Raw genomic sequence first — 18,167 nt, 5'->3', positions numbered from 1 at the left:
TATCCAAAGCTCCTTCTCTACTCCCCAGGTCCCTGCCCGCACTGCTCTGTCCAAGGTGCTAGAGGGTTGTGTCTATTAGCAACACAGTCTTTTCTCTTCAAACACTCAGCAAGCAACCACTGACCCTGTTTTGCCCTGCAGCTCTTCTTATATGGGCTTCCTAGTCCCAGATTGGCTGCTCCTTACAGCTTCCACTCTATTGGCCGCTTCCCCACACAGCCTTCCTAGGCCTCTCTTAACCCCTTACATGCCAGTGTGGGGTGGACGCCCGATCACAAGCAGTAATAATCATGGTAAGTGATAATAAATCATTGTAAGCATCCTACTCTGACAGCACATAGCTCATTTCATCTCAAAAGGATTTTGCAACCTGTGTTAAATCTCACCTGTACCTACACAGGAGCCAACTCTTACTTCTCTTATTCACAAAGGGCCTGATCCAGTGTCTACTGAAGTCAATGGGGCTCTTTCCATTGACTTAAGTGGATGCTGGACTAGTCCTATAGGCTGTTCCATTGAAGCCAATGGAGTTGCTTGCTTGAGTAAGACGTGCAGGATTTGAAACCCAGTGCATAAGGAGGTTACAGTATGCACAGGATGCAAGCAGTGTTGTGCATGATGTGAGAAAGAGTTTCTTGCCACAGAACACAAGAGCGCTGTAGCATATACATCTACTCAATGCAGCTGGGCAAACTATGACCAAAGAGAGAAAGAGACACAGCGGGTCCTAAAGCTATTAAGCATGTGTGGCTGCAGCAGTAACACACATCTTGGACCATATTCAGATGGCCTGATGTTTTTCATCCAAGCCTGCAAAAAGAAGATTTCTATGTTACTGACCACACCTAGTAGCATAATTGAGTATGGAGTGATGCCTGCACTGCATAGGCGTTTGGTCATATTGACAGGATTTGACTGTAAATATCTCTGCATATGTATATATCTTTCTAGTTATCATTGCATTCACCATTGAAATGCAGCCACCTCAGCTCTAACTCCGCTGAAAATCTTTTGTTTCATGGGGGTTAGATCAGGTCCTAGCAGAGCACAGCATCCTAACACAATATGTTAGTACAGGTAATAAGGTAGAACACCATACACAGTTGGAATTGAGGTACTTAGAACAGGAAGTGAGAAATTGAGGTTGGATTTACAGGAAGAAATATCTCAGAATAACATGAGTGCTGCTAGTGCATGAATTACTTGTTTCTGTTACTGGCAGAGATGCAGGCTAATTTGTTTAGCTTTTAGCTGATGAATGTATTGAACAGCATCTTGGCAATAATAATATTATGCCAGTAGCCTGTGTGCCAGTTTAATGTATTATACAATAGATTAGCATTCATCACATTGCTGATGAAGACCATTCCCCTATATGTTCACATGCAGCATCAGATGGATGAATCACTGAGCTTGAAGTTTTCACACTAACTGCAAGGGGATCCATATCAAAGATTATAGCAGCACTTCCACTGCTCCAGACCACAGAGGACCAGCATTTAAGAACTCTCACAAGAGTATTTTATTTGACATCAGCAATATACATCAGTATATAATAGGAAAAGTTTGCACAATCTTTCTTGTAAGACGGATTTATTTTCCAAATACACAGATGTCCATAATACAGGTAGGTAACAATTAAGCTGCACAATAGCAAAACAAGTTTACAGTTATTGAACCACCTTAGATTGTATTAGTATAATCAGGTGACCAGTACGGAACATATGCAAATTAGCCTAATAACTAAATTTGACTCTTTGACTCTTCCAGTCCTTCAGACACATTGTTTCATTCCAACAAAAATGTGCATGAAGAATATTATAAAAGAACCCAACAGCTTCCACCTCCAGAAAACTAGGCATAACTTAACATTTAAAACCACCTGATATAATAATGAGACTTCATGGTGACTACCTAGGTTTGATGCTCCCCCGACTCACTCCTCCCATATTGCAGTACTAATATGGAGCACATGATAATGTGACATGGTATAAAGTCTTTATCAACAGGAGTTTGGGCTGGTTGCCTGACTCACTAGTTTTAAATTCATGAGGGAGAAGTTATTCAGGTCATTCCCACATGAGTGCTAATGACACATTTCTACCATACCACATTATTGTGCTCTTTTTGTGTGCCACGGTTTATTTAGAAAAAAAGTATTTTAGGGCATTTTAAAAAATTGTGTTGGGACTACTTCTTGTATCCCTCTACCTGTAAAGTCAAGTGTCTTACTTACCATGAACAGGGCTTCACAGGCAATGAAAAAGTTAAAACTAATGAAACACCATCAAATATTATCTAAAATAGCTTTTCTGTACTTAAAAATGTCACTGAGAAGCACCTGCTTTGTGTTCAGTTGGAAGGCTGGGAATCTCCCTTTTCCATTGGTTTCTAGCTCCATACAACCATAATGTGTCAAACTTTAAATCAGTCACTGGTGTGGAAATGAATATTGCCTAGCCCGCATCTCTGGTCAGTGTCATTTGAGAGTGGGAAGGGTAGGAAGTTCTATATTTGGGGGAAAGAAACATCTTTGAGGCAGGTTGATTGATTTTTTTAAAAGCTGGAAGCTGCTCAGAGGTTGGAATGTTAGAATTAACCTGCAAGAGATGGATTAGTGGGCAGAGTACAGATGAGTGCTCAAGGGTGCATGATAAATGCAACCTGTCAGTCACATGTCTGTGCAACTTATCACATGGCTCCATCATTTATCATACGGCTATCATCACCACACACATAAAATGTGTGTGAATATGTAACGGCCAGTGTTACTGATACATTTCAGCTGCTTTGCACTTCTCCAGTGATGCAACATAGTTATAAACTAGGTTCAATCAGCAAGTTAATGTGTTTGCCATTGTATGTCATCAGAGCAGCCCAAAGCAATACCAGAGAATATGGCCCACACCATATACAGACACACACCTTTAATGGCACATTTGTTTTTACTTTCATTACTAAATATGCACAAGAGTCTTGTTCCTGACATTTCCATAGAGAAAATATTGGTGTCAATGAGCCAAATAAAATATATCGGTTTCTAACAGGTATTCCATATAGTTCATCATCAGTGGGGATAATTGACAGCTTGGGAGAGGTAACATGATCTAGTGGTTTAAGCTCAAGGCTGGGAGCCAGGAACTCCTGAGTTCTCAGTCCAGCCTTGCTACTAACTTGTGTCCCCAGTGCTTGGTGCCCTGAACTCTGATTGACTTTATGGGAAGCTCTAGGTGCTTAACCCTCATAACAGCACCCTCATTTCACTGGACTATTAGATGCCTAACTTTAGGAACCCATCTTCTTGCTCCACTGAAATGTTGCACCTCCCTTCGTCAGCCTGGTCTGCTGCTCCCAGAGGTGCATTCAGCTACTGAAGTGCAGCTGGCAGTACTGCTGTCTCTCATCCCTCATAGTTTCCATTAAGGTGGCAACTTTAATCTCTGACTGTGATTCCTGCCAACAGAATCAGTGCATCCCCAGCTGCCTCGGCCATTCTCCCTCTCTGGTCAATGCTGCTACTCTTGGAAATGCTCAAGGTGGTTGCATTTCCCCCAGCTGAGGGGATACTGAAGGAGTCTTGTACCACTGCAATATCCCCTCTGCTTAGACTTTTTGCCACTGGGAACTAACTACCAGGATCTCTTGAGTGCAGGACGAGAGAGGCAGGATTAGAGATGGTCATAATTTTTGCAAAAGCGGTAGGATGTTTCTTACATTTGTTTTGTTTTCAGGAAAATGTTTCCCATTTTTTTTCCTGACAGTTATTGAGCAGTTCCTCGCTGTAAAGCAGAAGTGGATTCCGTCTGCCCCCCTTAAGCAAAAGGCTTAATGGTCCCCAAGATCAGCTGTCCTACTGTGGAGTCAGCATACTGTAAGGGGCTGTCATGCCTGACTCTATCTCTAATTCAGCAAAGCATTTAAGCACAGTCTAAAGTGTAACATGCTTAAATGAACTGGTGAATCGGGCCCTAAAGTTCCACATATTTGGTTGAGAATCTACCCCCGCCAGCACTTCCCTGGACTTGTATTGGGGGAGGGAGAGAGAATTTTTTAAGCAAAGGGAAAATATTTTCTAAGTTATATACTAATAGTAAATGACAGGTTGTAACTCAGATATATTCTTCTCTTCTGTTATTTTACATAGCCTGGATGCATGTATTTATATATATTTATACATGCAGTATGCAGAGAGGAGAAATCTCTCTCTCTCTTATATATATATATATATCCTCTCTCTCCTCCTCCTCTCTCTCTTTACAGGCTCCGAACGAAACGATGTAGTCAATATATTTATTTTCAACTATATAAGAAACTGTCACTGAATAACATCATAGTGTTAAATGTTTCCTATTCTGATTGATACCAGCTATCTTACACTATGAGATATAAAATAGAGTAACAGAGACATTCACTGGATCTTATTTCCAATATCCACAGAGGAGAGCTAAGATGGAAATTTCTTTAAAACAAAATTAGCTTCTCTGGCATGGACAAAATACTTTGAAAAACTATAAATTAAGAACTAACTAACTAAACACCATCCAGCTGAAGGACAATTAACTTGTTTACTTTTTATTTTAAAACAGGTTTTTAACCAGTCTTCCTAGATGTTTTCCCATTCAGTAGTTGCCTAGGTGGGGTTCTCTACCTTCCCTTTATCTATGCTTTGCACTAGGACTTTACAATTCACATATCGGTTTGTTTTTCAATTGAAAACATTTCCCCTTGATGTTTCATTTAAGAAATAAACAACAAAGCAAATGGGAAGCATCAAGAAGAAAAAGTTTTAAAATGTTAAAAGCACAGGCTAAGCTCTAGATTACAGAGGTGTAGTGGCTAAGATGGCCACACTCCTCGAAAGCAAATACTGTACATGTGTAAACCTGCTGACTACTTGTGTGGAACACTGAACACAAATACTTGAGTGAAGTGTGGTGATAGCTGGAGGCTTGTTTCCTGCATAGTGCAGATTCCAGAGAACGCATGTGTAGTTCCTCATGGAGCATGCTGAGGAGCAGCATTCAGCACACTACCACCTTTTTTCTTAAATGTAGTTTATTTTTGCATTCCCTCCAGTGCTGGCCTCTGGACAGCAGATGTGCAGAGTGGAGACAGGAGCCTGGTCACCCAATTCACACAGCCAAGCCTTCTTTTGGGTGTTCAGAGCAGCTGGCTGTGCTAACCCAACCCCCTTTGTGCTCAAGCAGAGCTAGACAGAGCATTCTGCCTACCTCCTATGGTGGGGAAGGAGCTTTTTCTGCACCCTCTACCCCACCCCTGTGCACCAACAGAGGGGAAGCCACAGTTTGATCCTATCCTGTGACAACCAGATTTTCAGAAGTGCTCAGCACCTGACAGCTCTCATGTAGGCACCTAAATGACGTGGCCAGAATTATTGGGGAGTGCATTTCAGAAAATCTGGCCCCAGCTGTTGCTGTAGCTGAAGCTTTTGTTAATTTTCGGATCTTTGAGCTTTAATTTTAAAAGTTAAATCAGAAGCAAAAACCTCTGGATTTAGCCCTTTTAATATAATGAGTAAGTTAAACGAGCAAGGCACCAACTTGCATTGTTTAAGGAATTATCAGAGTCTGGAGAGACAGGAAACGTTAAAAAGCCACTCTTTGTTTTAGGCTGAGAAATGCTTCAAAATTAAGCAGAATAATAATGTTTAAATAATTGTCTTTTATCCTACCTCCTAATCCTTCCTGACCTCCTATTATGAGCTAGAAAGGGTGTATTCAATGAACAGAAAAAATGTTTTGAAAAGGGCACTTGCCAAGATATTTTCCATATTTGTTTTCTTATATTTCATAAAAAATATTTGTTTGTAGGCTGTCTCCTGCCCAAAGGCCTCACAAAATAACATTTCTTAAAATAACTCTTTGGGAGCCAGAAACTGAATTCTGTTTCCTTAACCACATTCTCCCCCTCACTCACACACAGCCTGGTTGATTTACGCACTTTCATGAGTCCTGGGCTCATGGCATATGATTTTTGGTCCTTTAGTTGTTTTAAGTGCACAGAATCATCACACCAATCAAAAGGAAACACCAGAGCCAGTACAGCCTCTGGGAGTCTTGCCACTACTTTGACCGGAAAAAGCTACCTAGGTGAACTTTGCCAGAAGATTATATTAAAAAGTTTTCAAACTTACCAACCCTCAAGTTTTATTTTAAAATCCTTTTCCTCGATACAAAATCTAGCCTTGATTTTTCTCAGATTGACAGTAAAGAATCCAGTGAAGTCAATGGAGATGCAACAGTGGGAAACCAACATGCCAGGCCCTCTGTGTCTTATAAGACTGCCTCAGAGCAGGAGTACAGTAAAGAAGGGGCAGGGGTAGTACAGCTCCCCATCCTCTACTAAAAGTAAAGAGCAAGCTCTCTTCTCTTACCCTGGCTTAGGTAAGTGACACTCCCTCACCACTCCCTCTTGTCCTTGGCTTGTGTGCTGAGAGCTTCCCTTCTGGTTTCAGTCTGCTATAGCCACTGTCCCAGTCAATACATATTTATACAATTATACTTTACTTTTTGGGGCACAAAACCTGCCTTATTCGCACGGCCTTTGTTGGAGGGAGCAGAGAGTACATCCCACCCCAAGCACACCCACACAGCAGCTGAGCAGGATTGCAGCCTAGTTCCCTTGCGTGTCAGACTGAGGAAGTGGCTTATGCAGACATTTGTGCGCTAAGTGGATGTGGCCTACCAGCCTGAGACCTTGTTATGCCTTTGGTCTCCCATGTGGCGTTCTGAGGCATGTGACAAGAACAGTGGAGGGAAGAGCTATATGATGATGCTTTTTGTAGCACCTGTGAGGTCCAGTTAGGAGCATTTTCCTCCCATAATCCCTGAGCTAGGCTACTGACAGGGTGACTCAGGGACCCACTACAAAACTATCGCTACTCTGTCGCATATACCACTCCCATCCCCACCAGGCATGGCTGAAATTTGAAAGGGCAAGAGTTTGCCCCAGCTCCATGAAAAGTATAAGTGGCATATGATCTGGGAAGGCATGTATGTAATTACTATGTAACAAAACTGCATTTTTCATGTAAATTCCAGAACAAGTGTGGTTACTTGCATGGTTATCTGAAATATTTTAAATCTTAAACAATGTCTGTCATCTAAGTTAACAATGAAGCACATAAATCATTCTTTTTCTCTTGAACATACATTACTCATGGTTCCTTTGATGATCAGATGAATTCTAACATAAAGGAAGCTTTTCAAGCTTGCAACGGCAAAGCAGACTCTGACGTTAATTTGTAGTGATGAGGTTCAGCCAAACAATCTCATGCTTTGAAAGCGCTTTAGATGAAATGCAGGTAAAAAGTAAACATTCCTGACTTTTGAGCGCTCCCCCATTACATCCTCACATAACAGGAAGATGAGCCATCATCATTAGCATCAAGGCCAAGCAGTGTTCAATTTAACATAGCGGTTTAGAAAGTATTGTGCTCAGAACCCCAACTGGGTATTTCATGTAGATTTATGCTTCTTCTATCAATCTCCAGTCAAGCTCTTTTTTTAACGGCAAAAACCTGTTTGTAAATAATACTGATTTTACAAAAATAAATACTCTCTGATAATCTTTGTCGTTTTTTTTATAGAATAACATAGTGAGTTGTGGTATTCACTCCAACAGACAATACGGATATATCCTTTATTAAAATGCAGAGCAAACATGCTGAAGTAGATTAGCAGCAGCAGCCAAAGATCAAACTAAAGCTATGTATTAGTCAAAGGTTAATTGTAATAGTACAATATATTATTTCTCTGACCTAGGTATCTTTCTCTTTCATTTTGAAAATAAAAATACAAAGGCAATAATAATTTATACTGAGCTTTTATATTGTTCTTTTCATCCATGCAGAAACCCTTTCAAATTTAGGTTTGCTTGCTTTTAAGTACACCTTCATACTGTCTCATTTACAAATCAGTAAATATAATATTTGAACATTTTTTCAATGTTCAACAGTATACTGATTAACTACATTGAGTCTGTAATTATGTTAACATTTTTTAATACTGGACTTATGCTGCCCTTTGGAGAAATCTTTCAGTAATTCTTGAATAGATTTGGATACTTTGCTAATGCTTAGTTCACAGAATCTGGAGTCCAGCTGCCCTTTTTTTTTTTTTTTTTAAGAAGTTGTATGGCTTTCTCTGTTGTACAAGAAATTAGAATAGAATTTTAATTCAAAAATCTGAGCAAATTACAGTGAGGTTGACTTTTTAGTTAACTGATTTGCTTTGGAATCTTTTCTAATGAAATAATATACAAAAGATTAGAAAATCCAAGAGAAATCTCTCAGTACATTAAATTATACATTACAAAGCAAAACAAAAACAACAGCAAAAAAGATTTGAAAAGGTATATCCATCACATCTGTTAATTCAACAGTGAAAACCAACCATGTTTTGCAGGCATCACTTATTTTGAAAAGAATTACATTTTCCTATTATCTGCATTTAAGCACTGCAGGGAGCTTTTAATCAAGGTGCTCAGTACTTCACTTTAACTAAGTATGAACATGGACTGTGAAGAAGAGGCTTGCTTTCAAAAAGTCTGCATTACATAGAAGAGTTTGAAACTGCATTGGTTTTTTAAAAATAAATTGAAAAAGCATAAGCTAAGAAAGTTCTGTTTTCATTCTGAAAAAAGAGTTACAAATGCAAATACTAACCCCTAAGGTCTGTCAGAATTTTCCAGAAGATGGAGGCTATGCACCTGATTCATCTCTTACTTAAGGCCTTATCTAAAGCCCATTGGAATCAATGGAAAGATTCCCATTGACCTATGTTGGCTCTGGATCAAGTTCTTACACCAATGTAATCAGAAGTGACTTACACTGATTTCGGTGTAGTTACACCAGTGCAAAGCCAGTGTAAGTAAAAGAAGCATCTGACCCTGCATAAGTAAGGTGTGTTTTTGAGGGAGGAGTCATGCTACTGTCATTTAATTGCTTTACCTTTGAATAGTTTTTAGCATTTTTTTAGAAACCTCTGACATGTACGTTCATTTGTTCTGTTTAACTGTCACTTGTTAATACACATTTTCCATTAAGTTCTTTCTGCTTCAGTGAGTTGGTGCTGTCCCACTTCTTGCATTGTTAACTTATTTGTAACAAGATTATAAAGTGAAGGTAAGTCTTAACCCTTCCCTTCCCAAATGACCTGAATAAGTTATTGCCACATAATTTAAGAATTTCAAAATACTATGAAAGTCTTGATTATAATTGCCATTGCTTATTCTGTATTATTACAAGGTGTTCCAAGGCATTAGCCTTTATTTAGGTTTGGCTGCACTACGATTACTAATTGGTTTTTAATCCCCATTAATTAAGATTCTTCCTTGTCTACATTAACATTTACAATCACGTTAGTTAAGAACATAATGTCCTCACTGGGTCAGAACAATGGTCCATCTAGTCTAGTATCCTGTCTTCTGACAGTGGCCAGTGCCAGATGCTTCAGAGGGAACAAACAGAACAGGACAATTATGGAGTGATCCATTCCCTTGCCCTCCAATCCAGCTTCTTGCAGTTATAGGCTTAGAGACACCCAGAGCATGGGGTTGCATCCCTGACCACCTTGGCTAAGAGCCATTGATAGACCTATCTTCCACCAACTCATCTAATTCTTTTTTAAACTCAGTTATACTTTTGGCCTTTACAACATCCATAGATTGACTCTTCATTGTGTGAAGAAGCACTTCCTTATCTTTGTTTTAAACCTGCTGCCTGGTAATTTCACTGAGTGACCCCTGGTTCTTGTGCTATGGGAAGGGGTAAACAACACTTTCTCATTCACTTTCTCCACACCAGTCATGATTTTAGAAACCTCTAACCTATCCCTCCCTTAGTCGTCTCTTTTCTAAACTAAACAATCCCAGTCTTTTTCCAATGTACATTATTTTGCCTTTATCAGCATTGAATTTCATCTACCATTTTGTTGCCCAGTCACCTAGTTTTGTGAGATCCCTTTATAACTCTTCTTAGTCAGCTTTGGACTTAACTATATTGAGAAATTTTGATAATCTGCAAACTTTGCCACGTCACTGTTTACCCCCTTTTCCAGATCATTTATGAATGTTGAACAGCACTGGTCCCAATACAGATCCTTGGAGACCCCACTATTTACCTTTTCCATTGTGAAAATTAATCACAAATTCCTACCCTTTGTTTCCTATCGTTTAGCCAGCTACTGATCCATGAGAGAACCTTCCCTCTTATCCTAGGACTGCTTACTCTGCTTAAGAGCCTTTGGTGTGGGGCCTTGGTAAAGACTTTCTGAAAGTCCAACTACACTATATCAACTAGATCACCTTTGTCCACATGCTTGCTGACATCCTCAAAGGATGTTACTATACAAAGAGTATATGTAAGAGGAGGAGTAAGAGACAATGGCCCCGTTCTTGTTTGTGATCCAAGGATGCTGCAGTTCACCTACATGAATCACAGTGAAGGACTGGGGGCTAGGCTTACATCTTCAGCTATTGTATACCTTATTTTAATATTCTACTGCTATGTTATTCTCAATGTAGTATTGCAGTGAAACCTGGTAATAATGATGGCCACCACAGGGTCTGATGGATTTCTGACAATGACGACAGATGACTACATGATGAAGTGTGATCATTGTGGATGAGCATTGTGGGTGAACTGAGATTCTACTGGCTTTTTGGCCTGATGCCCACTTTTAGGGGTCTAGGTCTGCATCACTGAAATCAATGGGAGTTTTGCTATTAACCTCAATGTCTATGCAGTGTTGTAGCCCTTGGGCAAACACTTTTCACAAAATGATCATTCCATATTTGACTTCTGAGTCCTCATCCTCAAAGGAAACCTGCACAACACCTTCAAAAGACAAGCCTGGGTGCTTACATTCATAAATTTGTTAAACACTAATAATCATGGTCTTAATAACTGGATTTATGGCTTATTACAACAATCTGTAACCCACTCATCCCCATTTTTTGTCCTATGACTGCAAAGGGTGTTAACAGGAAATTCCACTTTGAATGGTCCCTTCCAATGTGTGTTAACTACTTATGCTAAACAATCTGTTCCACCTTGTATTTAGCTGTGATACTGAATATCTTTCACAGACCTGAAGTAGAGAGCAAGGTGTAACTCAAAAGCTTGTCTCTTTCAAGAAGTTGGTCCAATAAAAAATATTACCTCACCCACCTTATGAATGTCTGTGGACAGTCTCTTAGCAGGTAGCACTTAGTAAAGATTTCACCAGGAGCACATCAATACTAGAAAGGCAACAGCGGCATAGCTGCAACCTCTCCAAGAGATGGTAGCTAGGGCAACAGAAGAATTCTTTCACAGCCCTGAACGATGTAGTTAAGCTGATCTAACTTTGTAGTGTAGACCGGCCCTAGATTTCTAATATTCTGATTTTTTTAAAACTTTCTAACACCCCCTTATTTACTATTTATAAACTGGACTTTATAAATCAGATTGGTTGATTGTTTTTAAATCATTGTAGTATTACTTTAAAAAAAAGCAGAAGAGGGCATTATTTAACTGGTCGCTGAAAATATAAGCAATTTTGGGGCATACAATTTAACCTGCCAGTTTTGAACCTATGCCCAAAGATTCCTAGTATATTTTTGGTGTGTTTCTTTCTGGGTTTTTTGTGTGTCTCTGAGCTACAGACGGTTCACAACATGCTAATACTGATTACATTGCAGCCTCTGTGCTGTTTCTGAGTTCTCTACTATGAGATTAAAAAGTAACAAAAAAATTCTATTAACAACGTTCCCTTTGCATTGTCCTTATGTAATTTGGAAAGCTAGTTATGGTAATTTCTTCAAATGCCCTAACACAAAAATGTAGTGCAGCATTATAAATTATTCCTAGCCTCATGATGAGATTGTCATATCTCATTTTGAATGCAACCATGCAGATGTTGGCAGGTGCTTAAGTAGTACGCTGACCAGGGCCGCCTGGGGGGAGGGGCAAATGGGGCAATTTGCCCCAGACCCCCATGAGAATATAGTATTGCAACTTTTTTTAATAGACGGGGCCCCTGAAATTGCTTTGCCCTAGGCCCCCTGAATCCTCTGAGTGGCCCTGACCCTGACAGATTAAAAAAACAAACAAACCAAAAAAGCCCCCAAAACCCACTTTTCTGAGAAACTCAAACATTCTCCTCCAAAACATTCTCTTCGCCAGAAGGTTGGAACTGAATGTTTGTAAGTTTGTTAATTTTCTATGATTGTGTTGCAGGTTTTATCAAATCAGAGTAGGAATTGGCAGGGAATCCAAGATACATATTCATATCATCTTGGTCAACCAGCCTGATCCAACATATGATCCCGCAGAACAATGTGCTGATTATACATCCAACATAGGGAGGTGGGAGGAAAAGGAAGACAGCTGTTTCTAGTGACTTGTTTAAAGCCACGCATGAGAAATGAAGATAATTTCTCTCCTCATCAGACTGGAAAGCGAAGCTCATTTTTAGTAACTTTCAAAGCAAATGCTGCAGTTTCCAAACAAACCAAAATTACATTATTCCTCATGCTAGAAATATTTTAGTATTTGTGTATTTTTTTGTGATCTCTTAGTTTAACCAGATAAATCGATTATGGCTTGTGCCCGGGGGCGATAGTGTGATTATGATACTGTGACTAAATTAGGGAGCAAAGGCTACCATGTCCAGAGATACACCCAAGGATTCAGAACTGCTTCAGACAGCTAATTAGTGCACATGCTGCATTTGTAATTTTGTGCAATGGCAGCTGCTGTGGTATTCTAAGAAGTGGGGCAATCTTACACTTCTTATACCGTAAAAAAAAATCGCATTAGGCTTTTTGGTAGATGTAAAGAAGCAAAATGTAAATGACGGCATCTGGCTGCTTGGCAAAGCCAGTGAAACAAAAAATGAAAGAAAATTCTTATGTTACATCATAATAAACTCACATAAGTCAATTTCTGTGCAGTCTAATATAACATGACCTGATGGACTGAAACCCATACTACATGTGGTATTAAACTCCATGCTTGGGGAGACCCTAAACCTCTGACAACCAAAAGCTGGGGGTGGAAGACAAGGTTGAATCATTCCATAATCCCCCATGAAGCTCTGGAATGGGCCCCAGTTGGAGACGAGATATTGGGTAAAATGGACCATGGTCTGACCCAGTCTGGCAGCACTTATGTTCTTACCTCTCATGGTCTCTAAAGTCTTTTAAACTACACAGTCAGATTCTCAGCTAAAGCCTGAGTCCATGAGATAGAGGTGGGAAGAAGGGCTGCAAACATTCCAGCTGTGGTTTCCTCATTCTGGGGCATTTTTACACTGACTCTGATTCTAGAATAGTTTAGGGCAGCCTCCTGAACATTCTAAGCTACTCAAGCTGGCTGTGGCCCCCAAAGGTCCATCTGTCAGCTGGTCATTGCCAGAGCGCAGTAAAGTGCTGGCAATACCTCTTCTGCCCCTAACATATCCCCAATGCCAGGGGCTCCTGAAGGAGTGGCTTAGGAGTCAGTTATGTCACTCTATTCCAGCTGAGGGCTAAGCCACCCAAGCATATCCCCAGATATGCCAGAGCATAACTGAGAATCCAGGCTATTATTTTTGGTAATCAATTGCAGAGAAGTTCATTTAGCTACCCAGGTGCAGTTTGTGCAGGCAATTCTTTTTTAATCAGCATATCGTCTACCCAGTATAGTAGAAAGGAAATTGATAAACAAGACCTCTGGTAGATTTAAACAGTTCACTTCATCCAAGAAATCCAAATACTTACCTGGAAGCACATCTTAACTCCAACCATTCAGGAGAGCACTTTACTGCTATTAAGCATTTTTAAGACAGGATGGGGCGAGAGGAAAAGCACCTTACCCCATCTAGGAAAGTATTCCTCTTATTTATGTGACATGACTACTTCCCAAAGGAACTGATTTCCCTTCCTTACAGTTGTACTGTACCTGTAACCATAGAAAGGATGGGCAAACTCATTTTGCCATTTTAAAGCCACTTGAACATTTAACTTGAACTCAAACACTATTGGGTTTGCAGTCTGGTTAGGGGAGGCTACGAGAAACAGTGCAAAAGGGAAACATCCAGTGAAAAATAATGGTGAAAAAAGGAAGAGAGTAGACAGCGTGGAAAACAAAACAGGGGAAAGGCACCAGAGAAGGAAGAATTCTAATCAAAGCCTAAACACCATGGGCCTGTTTCTTCTCTGTCTTACACAGTTGTAAATTAGGAGTAACTACACTCAAATTAAACCTGGTGTAAGTGAAAGAAGGATCAGGCTATTAAGTTGGTTTTGCAAACCCAAAAGAACTAGTTCAAGAGGTTCATAAAATCTCAGACTCCACAAGATTCACTCATCCTTTAATTCAGAGAGAATTTTCTATGCAGCGGCACAAAATACTGCTTAGTAAAAATATATGGAGTTCTCCAACTCCTTTGCCTAACTTTTTTCTACAGCGCTCCCCTCACCCCCTCCATTCCATCTCCCCTCCCCCAACCCCCACCAGTAGGACTCCCTCTATTTTCTTCTGTCACCACTCATTATTTCTTTCATCAACTTTAATCTAGAAAGGAAAAGTCCCTTTCTGGCAGCATTTAAAAATATCCACAAAACAGTCACTGAAAGTCATAGTGGAAAATGCATTGCTGGGTCTAGGCAGTGGTGCTGGGGGCCTCGGGGATTTGTAATAATCATTATGGCATACTACTAAAAGTCAGTGCACATTACACTGCATAAATGTGTGTGTCTGCATTCTATTTGCTTCCCATCACTGTTCCTCCCCTTCCCTGCCCCCCCCCATGGCAAGTTCTGTGTCAGGGCCAACTCCAGGGTTTTGGCCACCCCAAGCAGCCAAAAAAAAAAAAAAAAAAAAAGTAGCGATCTGCAGCGGCAATTAAGGCGGAAGGTCCTTTGCTCCGAGCGGGAGTGAGGGACCGTCCGCCGAATTGCCGCCGAATAGCTGGACCTGCCGCCCTTCTCCGGAGTGGCTGCCCCAAGCACCTGCTTGCCAAGCTGGTGCCTGGAGCTGGCCCTGTTCTGTGTACCTATTTGGGAGAGAGAAGCCAATTTCTTACCCTTTATTCAGCGATGAGTTAGTTAATTGTCCCAATAAACTTGTTTTTTGCAGTGGGAACCTAGCACAGAGCCTAGTAAAGTAAGAATTAATGGTCTCTTTTTTTAAAAAAAATAGTTTTAAAAGAAGGAACCCTGCAACAAATGTGTTATAATAATTAAGGAAACTACTACATAGCAGCAAAACTACATTAGACTTTCTGATTTTTCCATGGTATCCTTGGATAGATACACTACCCAGTAGACCATGTTAAATGCTCCAAATGTGACAGGAAATAGAATGCGTGCATATTTGTCTATCTTACTAGTGCCAGAGCTGGAAGCAGGGGGAGCAGGAGACGGAGAGATAGCAGACGGCTTTACAGATGCTCCCATCGTATTAGCTGTGGTCTGAATCTGCTCCAGTCTAGATCCAAGTAAATGATGAATGGATGGAGATCCAGCTGTGGCATGCTGTGTTATGCATCCAGTTAAAATTGGGGTGGAGGGAGGAGCTGGAGGAGTAGCTCTTGCAGAAGACAATGTTTCTGATACATTGAGGCGACTGAACGGGTTTGGACTTGATGCTGAAAGAGACTGGGGTGTAATGTCAGAAGACCCCTGAGTTACCACAGAAGGTTGGATGGAACTGTTTGCTGTGTCAGTTCGGTTCCCACCATCGGCCTCTGACTGTGCCATGGCGTTTGTTCTTTTCCTCACATTTGAATTGGCATCTGTAGCCTGCAAAGTTACAAGAAATAATATTAGTCATTTTTAAAATAGACACAAATAGAAGTGATGGGAACTTTTTAAACAAGCCCTATTATGCTAATACTCATTCGCATCAAAGTTATCTTTGAACTTCAGGATCAAGCTACCATCTGCTCATGAATTTAACTGCGCAAAAAAAAAAAAAAAAAAAAAAAAAACCCTGAACAAGAAATCTCCTAGTGGCTATAATATTGACATGGCCAAATCCGAAACTATCAGCATCAAGTGACATCAATTTAAACTTGATACCATTAATCTAAGGATCCTTGGCTTGTTTTTTTCTCTTTTGGGGCTGTGATTGGGAATAAAAAGCCCATACTGAGCCTCAAGGAGTTAAAGGATAATACTTGGCCCAGGTAACTCCACCCCTCTGGCCTTGCTGAGCATGTGCAAACTGGAGGAGCAGGTTAAATGGGAGCTCAGAAGTACAGGCAAAGGGTGGTGGACAGACTGCAGGAGAGAGGAATGCTTCTCCAGGAAGCTAGACAGAAGGTGAGCCTGAGAGGGAACCACAGAGCAGGTAAGCCCCCCCAGACAGTGCCTTCTCCATCCACCATCCCCAGGGCCCTGTCCTTTGGACTTTTTTTGGGGGGGGGGTTGAGAGACTGACTGTTTGGCCTATAGTGGCCATGCCCCAAATGGAAGAGCCCAGGGAAGTGAACCTGGACTTACTACAGGGAGGATCCTGCTGCTGTTGCTGCCTTGTGCTGGGACCTGGTGGAGAGAGAGGGCTCGGGTCCCACTACCACACCCCGTAAGGGCCAAGGCCCAGATGTAGGAGGAAAGCTGAAGATTCCTGGCTTAAGGTCAGGAACAGATATTGCTACCACCCTGACAGGGAGGCCTGGGGCAGAAGTCTGGAGTTCTAACCACTAGGCCACCCCAGCCTCTGATCCCACATCACACATGGAAGAGAATGTGGGGCGCACAGTGTCCCAGATCTGAAAGTTGGCCAGAAAAGAAGGGGAGATGGAAGGCACAAATAAATTTTGAGAAGTTGCTGAAATGGGCCCTGGAAAACCATTAACAGGTAGCCCAGCAGCAGCAGAGCTAATGGCTCCAGCACTCTCCGCCCAGCAGCAGCAGCAACAGCAGCTGATTAAAGAAATGGGGACACAGGTGCAGCTCATCAAGCAGATGATTATGCTCATTCAGCCACTGGGGGCAGCAGCAAGTCTCACCAGGGGAGGGGGAGGTACCACCCTAATGCCATCCATCCTGGTGAAACTGACAAAGATGGGGCACACAGATGGCCCAGAAGCATTCCTCGTCACATTCAAGAGAGTCGCTGCCATGACTACATGGCCAGTGGAAAGCTGGTCCAACCTATTGACCCTCCACTTGTCAGGCCTGGTCCAGGCTGCATATTGGATCTTCAATGTGGTGGCCACCCAGGATAACACCCAACTCAAGGCAGTAATTCTGGGTGCCTGAACATCTCTCCCAAAACCTACCGCCAGTGGTTCCTGCCAGGAGGAATTCTTGCTTGGGGGCTCAGCCCTGGGCCATTGCCCAGAGTCTGAGAGAACATTGCTGGTGCTGCCAGACGGTTGCACAGGGGTTTAGGTGGCATAGAAGCTAGGCATGGAACAGTACACACAGATCCTCTCTACAGGGGTGTGTGCATGGATTATAAGGCAACATCCTGAAATTCTCAGAGGTCATTGCCCTGGTGGAGAACTATCTCAAATCCCTCGGGTCCAAAGCAAAAATGCCCAAAGTCAGCCCATCATGAACCCAGGGCATACATATTACTGACCTCCGAATCCAGCCAAAGGTTCCCTGGGAACTGGGATGCCCAACCACAGGGGGTAAGGATACAAAGGACACAAAGGTCTCAAAAGAGCCCAGAAGTCCAACCTCAGTCTGTTAGGAGGGATTTGGACCCAATGGCCCGCAGAGGCCATTTCCACCGGGAGAAGCAGTGATGGGATTGCCTTCAACCGCAGGGTTTTGCTTTGCCTGTAGGCAACAAAGCAATTTTTGGCAAGACCACCTATTCATGGATTGTAATTATGAGCAGGCCTGGACCTCAGACAGCCAGGCTCAGAAAAGGGGCCCAAGGAAAATGTTAGTCCAAATGGACAGAGTGACCATTCAAGGAACCATGATCAGGGAATGGTTGGTGGGGCCAGGAGGGAAGCACGGAGGTATGATCTACCTCCAGTTCATCCACGGAAATATACAGCCCTACACAATGAGAGAGAGATGAAACTGACTGTGCAAAACCGCACCAAGATGGTACAAAGACCTGGCCTATCTGGTCATTCTGGCCAAAGACCTGGCCTATCTGGTCATCCTGGGGTGTGACTGGTGGTTTTTGGAAGAAGTTGTCCAGAGGGTGTCAC

At 41.7% G+C, this 18,167-nt stretch overlaps 1 protein-coding gene across 6 annotated transcripts in view; it reads right to left on the bottom strand.

Moving 5' to 3' along the window:
* Positions 1-1,498: 1,498 nt before the first annotated feature.
* GABRA4 (gamma-aminobutyric acid type A receptor subunit alpha4) overlaps positions 1,499-18,167 on the bottom strand; it is a 104,907-nt gene continuing 88,238 nt past the window's right edge. For 5 of the 6 annotated variants that reach the window (XM_065596904.1, XM_008166220.4, XM_008166219.4 and 2 more), the window contains one exon: positions 1,499-15,789. In XM_065596904.1, the coding sequence (XP_065452976.1) occupies positions 15,256-15,789 (534 nt within the window). In that variant the 3' untranslated portion in view covers positions 1,499-15,255. The remainder of the gene's footprint in view (positions 15,790-18,167) is intronic. The other variant, XR_010601471.1, reaches the window with a different exon arrangement.

Source organism: Chrysemys picta, chromosome 5 (genome assembly GCF_011386835.1).
Source record: "Chrysemys picta bellii isolate R12L10 chromosome 5, ASM1138683v2, whole genome shotgun sequence".
NCBI classification, from domain to species: Eukaryota; Metazoa; Chordata; order Testudines; family Emydidae; genus Chrysemys; species Chrysemys picta.
This window is presented reverse-complemented; position numbering and strand designations above follow the sequence as displayed.